Genomic DNA, 13976 nt, shown 5'->3' with positions numbered 1-13976 from the left:
CCACAAAGTCTGAGGGCGTCTGATGCTAGGGAAACAAGAACGGCGCATTATAAGGAGGTTAGCTTCGTTCTAGGACTAACACAATAGACCGAAGTCTGGGCGTCCCAAGCCGAAGCCACTCCAAAACAGTGACCCCACAACCCTACTTGAAATAGTCGTACCTCGTTACCATAGTCACCGCCACAGGTCCAGACGAACGTCTGGTGGAGTTCTTATTATAGACAAACTATACATTGAATAAATTTCAAAAGGACTTTACAACTTATTTCAATAGTATTTCTCATTAACTTTGGAATTCAATATAAAATAACCGAATTTAAAAATAACGAGTTACTTTTCTCTGAAATTCTTCCTCACAATTTATAACACTTCTTAAAAATTATAATTTAGCTTACTTTATTCAACTTGAACGGTAAAAGATACTAGAATTAAATGATACAGCAAAAAACTTGTGACTTTGCAATTTCAACTGCCTAACATTAAATCTAATTTTAAGAAATTGATGAAACAATGAAAAAATTTCACTCTAATGTTACAAATTTTATTCAAAAATAATTTTTTTTTTCATTTGCATTTCTACTCCTGCTAACGGACGTTTTTAAAAGTTAGGGGTTCCACGAAAAGAAGTTCGATCGTTTAGAGTTCCGTGGCTGAAAAAAATTGGAAACCGCTGCTCTACGCCAATGAGGAACCTGCATACGTTGGATAATCGCAGAATGTTGATTAATTTAAATAGTCTATATCCTAAAACTCTCTAAAATCAATTCAGAATTTAAAAAACTAACATGAATATTAAAAAGAACTCAACTTAAAATCAGCCTAAAATGAAACTAACTTCACGTGACACAAAATGAGGCGGGGTTTGCTTATGACGTCAAAGTATAGTAACTCAGCGAACGGGAGGAGTTAAACCAAAGCTTCTTACCTAGAAATGTGTTACAAAGGCGTTTTAATTTGAATTGCATTTTCAAAAAATTCTTTTTCTTTCATGTTTATATCGTATATATAGTTTAAATATATATGCAGTGTATATCAGTTGCATTCTCCCCCTTGAGAAAATTTTTGTGGGCCTCTTTCAGCATAATGAAATAAAATGGAGGAATTAAAAAATAAATATCGAAATTACTTTTACTTCAATAACTTTTGAAATAAATTCATTTTTCTTTATTTATACAGATTCATTTTTATTTATATTTTTCTGTAGATAAAAGTCTGAACTGTTTTGAAAGTTTTTTATTTAATGAGTTGATCCCAATTAGAGGAAATGGAATGAATGGTCAACCTTCAATTATAAGTTTTTTGGTAAATAAATTTTTTTTAAAAATTCTTTTTTTATTATTAACTTCTGAAATATTTTCTTAATTTTTTTTTGTTGAAGAAATGTAAATAATGCTGGGCCCCTATCATTTTTTATTTTAACTTTCATAATTTTTTCTTCTAGATAAAATTAATTAATTATTTTTTAACTCAAAACCCTTCAGCATAATGAAATAATATTGAGGAATGAAAAAATAAATGTCGAAACTACTTTTTTTAATGACTTTTGAAATAAATTCATTTTCCTTTATTTATACTGATTCATTTTTATTTATTGTATTTGCCTATATATAAAAGCTTGAATTAAATTTTTTCTACATTTTATATTTTTTGTATATTTTGGGCAAAAACTACTTGAAATAACGCATTAAATCCTTTTTTGTCCAATAAAAAAAATATCTTCAACAAGCCAAACATATTTTCTTTAAATCTATTTTAATCTTTAAAATATTAATATTGTACTAAAACATAAAAATTTTAAAGAATGAAAAACAAAAACTTGCTAAATTATTCAAATAAATTAAACCGCAAAATAATATATTCTGTGTGTGCAGAGGGCTCTGTTCTTGTTTTAATTAAAACGGATTTAACACAAAGTATATCAAACAATAAATATTAAAAAATTTAAAGTTATTGTAAATCTCGTACAAAAGTAATTTTTATATGAAATTTTATTTAAAAAGAATTCATTTGTATGACAAATTCATACTAAAAGGAAAGTGATATCTTAAATGATAAGAAGCGTTTTAATTAATGAGAAGAAAATATCTCCAGATTTTTTTTATAGAAAATATTCAGATAATTCTCAGAATGGGGCAGCAATTCTTAAACAGTCAAAAGCTTGATCAAAATATACAATTCTTATAGAGTGGAAAAACACATGTTTTTATACAATTCATATTGTAAATGTTTATACGGAAATAATTAAAAAAAACTTTTAAATTATTTTTCTATATATATAAAAGTGAATGTGTGTCTGTCTGTTTGTCTGTCCTCTATAGACTCCTAAACCATCCGACAGAAAGCTATGAAACTTGGCATACAGATAGTTCAAAGCACGAGGAAGGTTTCTGTCGATATTAGAACATTCTGCGACAAACCGTTCCAGCGATATCAGCGAAAGTCGAAATGGAATTCTCTGATTGGTTAAAAGTTAGCCATTGTTTTAAAATTTGCTTTAAACGATTCAGTGTTCAAACATCTTGAAGATAACAACAGTGATATTTTCTATCTTATAGCTCTATTCTTTTAGAAAAGTAAATTACATATACTTTAATATTTAATTATAATTCGCGCAAGTTTCTTAATGTCAGGTGAGCACAAGCACGTAAAATCAACGAGAATAGGTTTCGTAATTATTAGTCGTATCTCGGATTTAGTATTGTGAAAACGGCTTAATAAAAATAAAGGTGAAAGCAAATTTCATCCAAAAAATATCAAAATAACATTTAATTAGTAATGATGTTTGAAATTCAGCTTAGCAGTATGACGTAATGTAATATTTGCTAGATTCTAAGGCTCCTATACTATCAGAGCTGACCTATCAAGCAATATTGGAGCAAAAAAGTTTTCAAGTTAACGTTATGTTAGTATTGTGCTTATGCTAGCTCTTTGGAGCAAAAATAGATCATGAGTCGGCCTAGATTCCTGTATCTGAGATTATTTGTATTATTGTTATAGTTTGTATTATTCACGTGATATCATATTCTGTATTATTCCTACTTTACAATGACTGAAGATGGCAACTTCTATTATTTTTTATAGGATGTAATACGTTTGTAAGTTGTTTTTTAAGATGTCAAAGAGCTTTTGCAATTATTAATACGAGAAAAATTTTAATATTTTTTGAAAATACGTTTTATTTAACCCCTCAATTATGCCACCAAAGCGAAGTGCCGTTGGTCGATCTACAAATCAAGCGAAAAGGAGAAGAGAAAAACGAGCTTCAGAAACAAGTGAGCAGAGACAAGCTAGGCAAGAAAGAGATCGAGATCACACTGCTCTTGCTCGAACATTAGAAACAAGTGAGCAGAGACAAGATAGGCAAGAAAGAGTTCGAGATCACACTGCTCTTGCTCGAACATTAGAGACAAGTGAGCAGAGACAAGATAGGCAAGAAAGAGATCGAGATCACACTACTCTTGCTCGAACATTAGAAACGAGTGAACAGAGGCAAAAAAGGCAAGAAAGAGATCGAGTTCACATTGCTCTTGCTCGAACATTAGAAACGAGTGAACAGAGGCAAGCAAGGCAGCAAAGGAATCGAATTCGCGGAACGCAGACAAGACGAACGATACATACTGATTTGAATTTATGTGGTTTCAATTACAATCCCCTTTACAATTACAGTCTTCACCCAAGTGTAATTATTGGAAAAATGGATAAAAAGTGTACGTATTGTAGTGCTCAAAAATTTAAAAATGAAGCACCAGGTATGTGCTGTGCAGGTGGAAAAGTAAAGTTACCAGACTTGCGTTCACCACCTGAACCATTATTAACTTTAGTATCAGGTGAAACAAGTCAATCAAAAAATTTTTTGAAAAATATACGCAAGTACAATTCATGCTTCCAAATGACATCGTTCGGAGCAACAAATATCGTTACCGCAAATTATATGCCAACATTTAAAGTACAAGGGCAAATTTATCACCATGCTGGATCACTACTACCCTTGGCAAATGCTGATCACAAATATCTTCAGATATATTTTATGGGAAATACTGACGAACAAATAAACAGACGGTGTCAACTGAATATGAGTACTAAACGAGAGATTGTCGCTGAATTACAAAATTTGTTTGAACAACATAATGAATTAATTAAATTATTTAAAACCGCCATTGAACAAATGCCATCTGACGATTACAAAGTAATAATAAAGGCAGATAAAACACCTATTGGTCGACATCGAAGACAATTCAACGCGCCAACGATCGATGAAGTGGCAATTGTCATAGTTGGTGAAGAATTTACTTCTCGCGACATAATTCTTCATCGTAGAAATGGTGACGTCCAGAAAGTATCAGAAACGCATCGTTCATATGATGCATTACAATATCCCATTCTATTTTGGCAAGGAGAGGATGGGTATCATTTTAATATTAATATGAGAAATCCTACAACTAATGTGGACATTAACAAAAAGGTCAGTGCTATGCATTATTATGCACGAATAATGATTCGTGAGAATGCTGATAATCATGTACTGAAATGCAGACAATTATTTCATCAATACATTGTTGACATGTATGCAAAAATAGAAAGTGAAAGACTCCTCTATATACGACTAAATCAAGTTAAATTGCGTTCTGAAGAGTACATCCATTTACGTGATGCAGTTGTAAATGATGGCAATCTCAGTGAAATTGGAAAAATAGTCATTTTACCATCCACATATACAGGCAGCCCAAGACACATGCATGAATATGCACAAGATGCAATGACGTATGTTCGTGCATATGGTCGTCCAGATTTTTTCATCACATTTACATGCAACCCAGCATGGGATGAAATAAAGGAGCTTCTATTAACTGGACAATCGCCATCAGATCGTCATGATATTTCTGCACGTGTATTTAAACAAAAGTTAAAATCTTTAATGGATTTTATTGTCAAACACCATGTATTTGGAGAGACGCGCTGTTGGATGTATTCCATTGAATGGCAAAAAAGAGGTTTACCACATGCGCATATTTTAATATGGATGATGGAAAAGATAACACCTAACAGAATTGATGAAATTATCTCTGCAGAAATACCAGATATTGAAATTGATAAAGATTTGCACGATATTGTCTCAAAAAATATGATTCACGGTCCATGTGGCTCACTAAATAATAATTCACCATGCATGTCAGATGGAAAGTGCACAAAGCGGTATCCTAGAGACTTACTTGCTGAAACTATTACAGGCAATGATGGATATCCACTCTATCGACGACGATCTACCGAAGATGGTGGAAAATCCATAAAACTAAAAGTACTCAACAATATTATTGATGTTGATAATCGTTGGGTAGTACCATATTCTCCATTACTACTAAAAACGTATAACGCGCACATAAATGTTGAGTACTGCAATTCAGTGAAAGCTATAAAATATATTTGCAAATATGTGAACAAAGGAAGCGATATGGCAGTGTATGCACTGGAAAATACAACTGCTTCTAACTATGAAGTCACCCAATATCAACTGGGACGCTACATAAGTAGCAATGAGGCTGTATGGCGTATTTTATCATTTTCCATTCATGAGCGATATCCAACCGTTGTTCATTTAGCAGTACATCTTGAAAATGGACAGCGTGTGTATTTTACATCAGAAAATGTACGTGCAAGAGCAATGTCACCACCGCCAACAACATTAACTGAATTTTTCGCATTATGTAGAAATGATACCTTTGCAAGGATGCTACTGTACTCAGAAGTACCAACTTATTTTACGTGGAATACATCATCAAGAAAATTTCAGCGTCGTAAACAAGGTAGAGCAGTACAAGGTCATCTAAATTTATATTCCACAGATGCATTGGGTCGTCTGTACACTGTACATCCAAATAACGCAGAATGCTTTTACCTGAGATTATTATTAATCAATGTTCGTGGACCAACATCTTTCCAAGAATTAAAAACAGTCAATGGCCATGTGTGTGCTACATTTCGTGAGGCTTGCCAGAAATTAAGTCTCTTAGAAAACGATGCTCATTGGGATATTTCACTCGCTGATGCTTCTAATACAGCTCAACCACCACAGATACGTACACTATTTTCCATCATACTAACTACATGTTTTCCGGCTAATCCAAAGGATCTTTGGGAAAAATATAAAGACTATATGAGAAGACATTTTACATCGCATGCGTAGAATAAATGCTAATCCCAACATTCAATTTACATCAAATATATACAATGAAGTATTGATTTTAATTGAGAATGTATGTTTGACAATAGCCAACAAATCACTGACAGATTTGGGAATGATTGCTCCAAATAGATCTGGTAATGACATTTTCGATCGTGATATACAACGAGAAACGCACTTCGATGTTAATGAATTACAAACATTTGTTCGAATTAATCTTCCGAAATTGGTATTAGAACAACGAACAGCATATGACACAATTATAAATGCAATATCTAACAAGAGTTGTGGCTTATATTTCTTAGATGCACCTGCAGGTACTGGCAAAACTTTTCTTATTTCAATTATTCTGGCAACTATAAGATCGCAAAATAATATTGCACTTGCTATTGCATCATCTGGTATTGCAGCAACTCTTTTGGACGGTGGTCGAACAGCACATTCAGCATTGAAATTGCCATTAAATGTGCAGGTAATTGAAACTCCAACATGTAATATTAGCAAAGATTCTGGGATGGGAAAAGTACTAAGATCATGTCAGCTTATAATATGGGATGAATGCACCATGGCACACAAGAAATCATTAGAAGCACTCAATCGCACATTAAAAGATTTGAGAGGAAATGAGCAGCTCTTTGGTGGTGCACTCATTTTGCTAGCTGGTGATTTTAGACAAACTCTACCAGTCATACCCCGTTCAACACCAGCAGATGAATTGAATGCATGTCTCAAATCATCAGTGTTATGGCGGTATGTGGAGAAAATATCTTTAAAGACCAATATGCGTATTCAATTACAACAAGATGAATCTTCTGAACGTTTTACAAAACAATTGTTAGATATTGGGAATGGTAAAATAGAAATGGACCAATCCACACACTGTATTACATTACCAGAAAACTTTTGTCACATTGTAAAATCCACTGATGAATTGATTGCAAAAGTTTTTCCAAATTTATCGCAGAATTATAAAAATAATCAATGGGTTAGTGAGCGGGCTATATTGGCAGCCAGAAACATAGATGTGAATTTAATAAACAGCAAAATTCAAAATGAAATACCTGATGAAGAAACAACATATAAATCCATAGATACTGTTGTCAATCGAGATGAATCAGTTAATTATCCAATAGAATTTTTAAATTCATTGGATCTACCAGGAATGCCACCGCATATTTTATCTTTGAAAATTGGTTCCCCAATCATCCTTCTACGAAATATAAATCCACCGCGACTATGCAATGGGACTAGGCTATCAGTAAAAAAATTAATGAATAACATAATTGAGGCAACCATTTAAAATGGAAAACACCAAGGAGAACATGAACTAATACCACGCATTCCCATGATACCAACGAATACTCCATTTGAATTCAAACGTCTACAGTTTCCAGTACGACTAGCCTTTGCAATGACCATTAACAAAGCACAGGGACAATCATTGCAAGTATGTGGATTAAATTTGATAAATCCATGCTTATCACATGGACAGCTGTACGTTGCGTGTTCACGAGTTGGAAAACCATCAAATTTATTTGTTCTTGCACCAGATGGAAAAACAAAAAATGTTGTATATTTACAAGCACTACTAAGATAAAGTTCACCATCAATCATCAAATATCATTCATTTCATGATGATATCGTTTGCAATATTGTTTAATATCACAAGTGAAGAAACATGTTTATTCTACCATCAACTATGTATATCTACGTTTCATTATATTCAAATTACATATATGTAGGGATAATTTTATTATTAATTTCCATTTTGATGTATTGTATACATTTGATCATTAATCACAGCAACGTGTGAACGGGTACAGCTAGTCTATATATATAAAAGTGAATGTGTGTCTGTCTGTCCTCTATAGACTCCTAAACCATCCGACAGAAAGCTATGAAACTTGGCATACAGATAGTTCAAAGCACGAGGAAGGTTTCTGTCGACATTAGAACATTCTGCGATAAACCGTTCCAGCGATATCAGCGAAAGTCGAAATGGGATTTTCTGATTGGTTAAAAGCTAGCCATTGTTTTAAATTTTGCTATAAACGATTCAATTTTCAAATATCTTGAAGATAACAACAGTGATATTTTCTATCTTATAACTCTATTCATTTAGAAAAGTAAGTTAAAGTAAATTGCATATACTTTAATTTTTAATTCGCGCGTTTTTTTATGTCAGGTGAGCAAGTAAAATCAACGAGAATAGATTTCTTAATTGTTGGTCGTATCACGGATTCAGTACTGTGAAAACTGTTTAATAAATATAAAGACAAAAGCAAATGTCATTCAAATTGCACGTTTTCAGAAATATTTATATTTAGTACGTAATTTTAGGTTAGCACAATTAAATTTAGTTTTCGAAGATTTCAGTGCTGTGACAGTTGTCATTTGAAAACTATTAGTTTGTTTGTTTATTTATGCAAAGTTTTCGAATTCATCCATTTTATTTCTTTCATTTATAAAATTCATTTTTGTTTTAAATCTTATAATTTTCATATTTCTTATTCATCTCATTTTTATTGCTCTTTTTATTATTTAAAATATGTATGTGATATTTCGATTTAGCAAATTTGCGACCACTGTCAACTTTTACATTTCTTTTTCTTTGTCAGAAAGAAAATATTTGCAAAAATATGCCGCCTAAGCAAATCGCTCTTAGTCGGTCGACATCTCAAGCGCGCAAAAAGAGAACTACCCGTGTTTCAGAAACATCGGAGCAACGGGAAAAAGACTTGAAACTAATCGAGAACAGAATGCTTTTGCCCGTTCCTTAGAAACGTCTGAGCAACAGGAAAGAAGACTGTCAACAAATCAACTACGAACTACACAAGCCCGTTCGTCGGAAACATCAGAGCAACGGGAATCAAGAATGAAAACCGACCGAGAACGCATTTCGCTATTCAGACGCTGCCAATACTCTGATTTGAATTTCAGTGCATTTCACTATGATCCGACAACAAACTATAGTCTTCCCCCAAGTGTCATCATCGGAGAAATATATCGGGTAGACTATACTTGAGGGTGCCCCCGCCAAGTTGTGATCGCGATTGATCGCCAAGCTGGGCGTTGTTGAAACCCAATCGTGATTCTGATTGGTTTAGATTTTAATCGTGATTCTGATTAGTTTAGAATTTGGCGTTGTTTTTAAATGAATTTTTAAATGTAATTTCAGAGATTCGTTAGTTCTACATTGGATACCGGCTGGTAAGGTTATTTTTGCTTCTGGTACTAAAAATGAATACTGTCAATAAGATAAATCTTAAGTTTCTGTACGATTTTAATAACAATGAAAAAAAAAACAGTGATTGACTGGTGTATGAATGAAGGTTTAATTAGTAATAGATATAAATGTCCTGTTTGTGGGTTACCACGGCATTCCGGGCAAACAAGTATGGCGCCAAACATAAGTTGCCAATTTCGCCAAGGGGCACCCTCAAGTATATTTTTCCCAATATATCAATTATGTATGTTTTGTAATGCTCTCAAATTTAAAAATGAAACAGCTGAAATCTAGAGGCATACTGAAACTGTTCTAGAGGCATACTGAAACTACAAGATTTTACGTCGTCTGCCGAGACATTATCAACCTTCGTATCAGGTCAAACAAACCAATCGAAACATTTTTTGGCGCATATACGCCGGTACAATTCGTGTTTCTAAATGACTTTATTCGGTGCTACACGTATCGTGAACGAGAATTACATCCCAACATTCAAAGTGCAAGGCCAAATTTATCATCGTGCAGGATCACTTCTTTCAATGCCTAACGCAGATCATAAATTTCTACAAATTTATTTCATGGATAACACAAATGATCAAGTCAATCAACGTTGTCAGGTAAACAATGGCACTAAACGAAAAATTGTTACCGTATTACAAAAATTTTTCGATCAACATAATCAGTTAATTAGGCTGTTCACAATTGCCCTTGACTAAATGTCATCCGATATTTACAAAGTTGTTATTAGAGCTGAAAAAACACCTGTAGGCCACCACAAAGAAAAATACAATGCGCCAACATTGGATGAAGTGGCTATTGTTATAGTTGGCGAAGAATTTACCTCCCGCGATACAGTTCTTCATCGCAGAAATCGTGACGGTGTACTCTATTGAATGGCAAAAACGAGGATTGCCTCAGGCACACATTCTGATTTGGCTTATTGAAAAAAAACCACCTTACCAAACTGATCAGATATCAGCAGAAATTCTTGATGTCACCATAGATCCAGTTTTATTTCAGATCATTGTCCAAAATATGTTTCATGCTCCGTGTGCATCACCATACATGTCTGTTTGAAAATGCATTAATGATATCCTAGAGCAGTGGTGCGCAAACTTTTTTCGACTGCGACCCCTTTAGTAGAGAGAAAATTTTTGGCGACCCCTAGAGATAAATGTTCACAAATAAGATGTATATTTCGCGCATTTCTTTCGTTTCATCGAATAAAAAAATCATCATATTTGACTCATATTAATTTTATTTATAATTTTAAGAAAATACTTTTTGTACAACACAAAAATCAGTAAATTGCCCTTTAATGAGATGTATGTGGCTGCAAGTTTCTAATTATCTCATCGATGTTTGGATGTATGTTGTTAATTGCAATTCGCATATCATCTTCAGGGTTTAAACGCGAGCGGTATTTTGTTTTTATTGAAACTAGTTTGCTAAATCCAGTTTCACATAAATACGTTGATGCAAATTGTATTAACACTCTGATGGCATTCTTGCATAAAATGGGATATTGTTTTTCCACGGATAGCCAAAATTTTTTGTCAAGGCTGAGTCTTAAATTGATTTCGACTTAGTAGTTCTCACTAATTTGAAGAGTTGAACTGCATATGTCAAAGGAAAATGGATCACGAATCCAACCAAGATTTTCAGGAAAATCCTCGAATCTTCTCGAAGAATTTTTCTTTAACTTTTCAATGTGATTTTAATGTTGAAATGATTGATTAAATACCATATGAGGCGCCACCTTCTGAATTAAGCCTCTGAGCCCCTTATTCGAACCTGTTAATGCTGCAGCACCATCAGAAAGAGTGGACAGCATGAAATTGCAATTAAACAGGGAGTGACGGCGCTTCACTCTTTATAAGTACACTGTATGGTATGCAGCATGCAAGGATAATGCATTTCATAAAAATTTGGCGACCCCCAAAAATCTTCTGGCGACCCCCACAGGGGTCGCGACCCCTAGTTTGCGCACCACTGTCCTAGAGAATTAACTGCTGAGACTATCACTGGTTTTTTTCACCATTAAATAAAATTTGCATTTCAAATCATAATCGCAAATGTCATTTACACACTTAAATACAAAATTCAAATTCAAATTGAAAGCGTTGCAACGCACGCAGGGTACAGCTAGTATTTTAATAATTCTCAATTAATAGACAGTTATATTATGGAGAACTTTATGAATTTACGTTTTCCAGGCTAAGATAGTGTTCTATATTGGAAGAATTGTCTCTCACGTATCGGAACCAAAATTCGTTTCTGCTTTTAAGTCTTCGGCCCACGGATTACAAGTAAGCCCGATATGTCGAAGAATGTTACAACAGAATATCTGTAAACATCCTGTGTAAATAAAATTTATATATGTTTTATTATCAAAATCTTATTTTTCATCCCCTCCCCCCCCACTCAAGCCACTCGACATTTGATTTTCAAATAAGATAGCGAATAATTGTCAACTGCCTGGAGGAAGTTGGCTTTAGAAAACTTAGTAGTGGACGTTAACTGCAGTTTGTGACGTTTATTTTAGAACCTTTGCGTATGTAATGAAAATGGATAAGTATTATCTCGTAAAGTAAAATTCTATTAATGTTAAGAGCACAACGATCGAGATCTAAATGGAACAAAAAAGAAATATAAAAAAAAAAAAAAAAAAAAAAAAATACAGCAAATTCTTAATTTCAGTACCACTATAATTTTTATATTGTTTTATTCGATTAAAAAAATTGCACTAATGTTAAATGTCTTGGCTCTGTTTTTTTCATTTTTGTTATATAAATAAAGCTTGCTAGCAATTAAGTCAATTGATAGCGAGCATGTAAGTTAAATCAGCAATCTGAAAGCAATTGCGCTCCATTTTAAGAAGTGTCCCGCAGTCGACAGTACGTTAAATTACGATTCCCAGCAGATCATCAAGCATCACTGGCTGCGGTCAGTATTTAGTTGGGTGATCACTTGGATCTGTTTGCGAAGGATCCGATGGTGTTCGGTATTGATTCTCGATAAACTGTTCTACCGTAAAGTGCCCAATTTCACGCGTAGGTTATCGGGCTATCGAAACGGGGATGCTATCCCCTTTGCAGAGGATTAAAACTGTGATGCCCGGTCTTTGGATCATCCTCAGGAATGCTTCCCAAACCGTCACCAAAAACCAGCTGTACAGCTCCAGTAAATGTACTACAGTAACAATTAAAGAAGTTTATATTTTAATGACGTCACAGCATCGTTGAGTCAATATAGTGCGAACTTGCCCAAAGAAGTTTGCTTTCTTTTTAATTCAGTTGATGAACAACTTGACACAAAAAATACTTCACAAAAAACGAACAGAGTGTAGTTTTTTTTTCAAACCTGTTATGAGTTTGTACTCAATCATTTATTTAATATTAAAGAAAAATTATGAAATTATCATGCAAAATTGAAATAGGATATTTTTAAAAGTATATTTTTTTCCTTTGATAGTATAGATTGTTTAAGCTAAGAACTCCTCCTACCACAAAGTCTGAGGGCGTCTGATGCTAGGGAAACAAGAACGGCGCATTATAAGGAGGTTAGCTTCGTTCTAGGACTAACACAATAGACCGAAGTCTGGGCGTCCCAAGCCGAAGCCACTCCAAAACAGTGACCCCGCAACCCTACTTGAAATAGTCATACCTCGTTAACATAGTTTCCGCCACAGGTCCAGACGAACGTCTGGTGGAGTTCTTATTATAGACAAACTATACATTGAATAAATTTCAAAAGGACTTTACAACTTATTTCAATAGTACTTGCTCTACGCCAATGAGGAACCTGCATGCGTTGGGTAATAGCAGAATGTTGATTAATTTAAATAGTCTATATCCTTAAACTCTCTAAAATCAATTCAGAATTTAAAAAACTAACCTGAATATTAAAGAGAACTCAATTTAAAATCAGCCTAAAATGAAACTAACTTCACGTGACACAAAATGAGGCGGGGTTTGCTTATGACGTCAAAGTATAGTAACTCAGCGAACGGGAGGAGTTAAACCAAAGCTTCTTATCTAGAAATGTGTTACAAAGGCGTTTTAATTTGAATTCCATTGTCAAAAAACTCTTTTTCTTTCATGTTTATATCATATATATAGTTTCAATATATATGCAGTGTATATCAGTTGCATCCTCCCCCTTGAGAAAATTTTTGTGGGCATCTTTCAGCATAATGAAATAAAATGGAGGAATGAAAAAAAAATGTCGAAATTACTTTTTCTTCAATAACTTTTGAAATAAATTCTTTTTTCTTTATTTATACAGATTCATTTTTATTTGTATTTGTCTATAGATAAAAGTCTGAACTGTTTTGAAAGTTTTTTATTTAATGAGTTGATCCCAATTAGAGGGAATGGAATGAATGGTATATGACCTTCAATTATAAGTTTTTAGGTAAATAAATTTTTTTTAAAAATTCTTTTTTTATTATTAACTTCTAAAATATTTTCTTGATTTTTTTTTTGTTGAAGAAATGTAAATAATGCTAGGCCCCTATCATTTTTTATTTTAACTTTCATAATTTTTTCTTCTAGATAAAATTAATTAATT

General features: G+C 33.3%; 2 protein-coding genes across 2 annotated transcripts; both read left to right on the top strand.

The window, feature by feature from the left end:
* The first annotated feature begins 3193 nt into the window (after positions 1–3193).
* LOC147813754 (uncharacterized) lies at positions 3194–6181 on the top strand. The gene is made up of 2 exons (XM_087160083.1): positions 3194–3827; positions 4203–6181. Exons 1-2 carry the CDS (start codon positions 3194–3196, stop codon positions 6179–6181), a joined length of 2613 nt encoding a protein of 870 aa, XP_087016209.1.
* A 112-nt stretch (positions 6182–6293) lies between these two features.
* Positions 6294–7478, top strand: LOC147813753 (uncharacterized). Its single transcript, XM_087160082.1, has one exon. It carries the CDS (start codon positions 6294–6296, stop codon positions 7476–7478), a length of 1185 nt encoding a protein of 394 aa, XP_087016208.1.
* The last annotated feature ends 6498 nt before the right edge of the window (positions 7479–13976 follow it).

The sequence above is a fragment of the Parasteatoda tepidariorum genome, chromosome 3 (assembly GCF_982258835.1).
Source record: "Parasteatoda tepidariorum strain Cologne lab strain chromosome 3, Ptep-v5.0, whole genome shotgun sequence".
In the NCBI taxonomy this organism is placed as follows: domain Eukaryota; kingdom Metazoa; phylum Arthropoda; class Arachnida; order Araneae; family Theridiidae; genus Parasteatoda; species Parasteatoda tepidariorum.
This window is presented reverse-complemented; position numbering and strand designations above follow the sequence as displayed.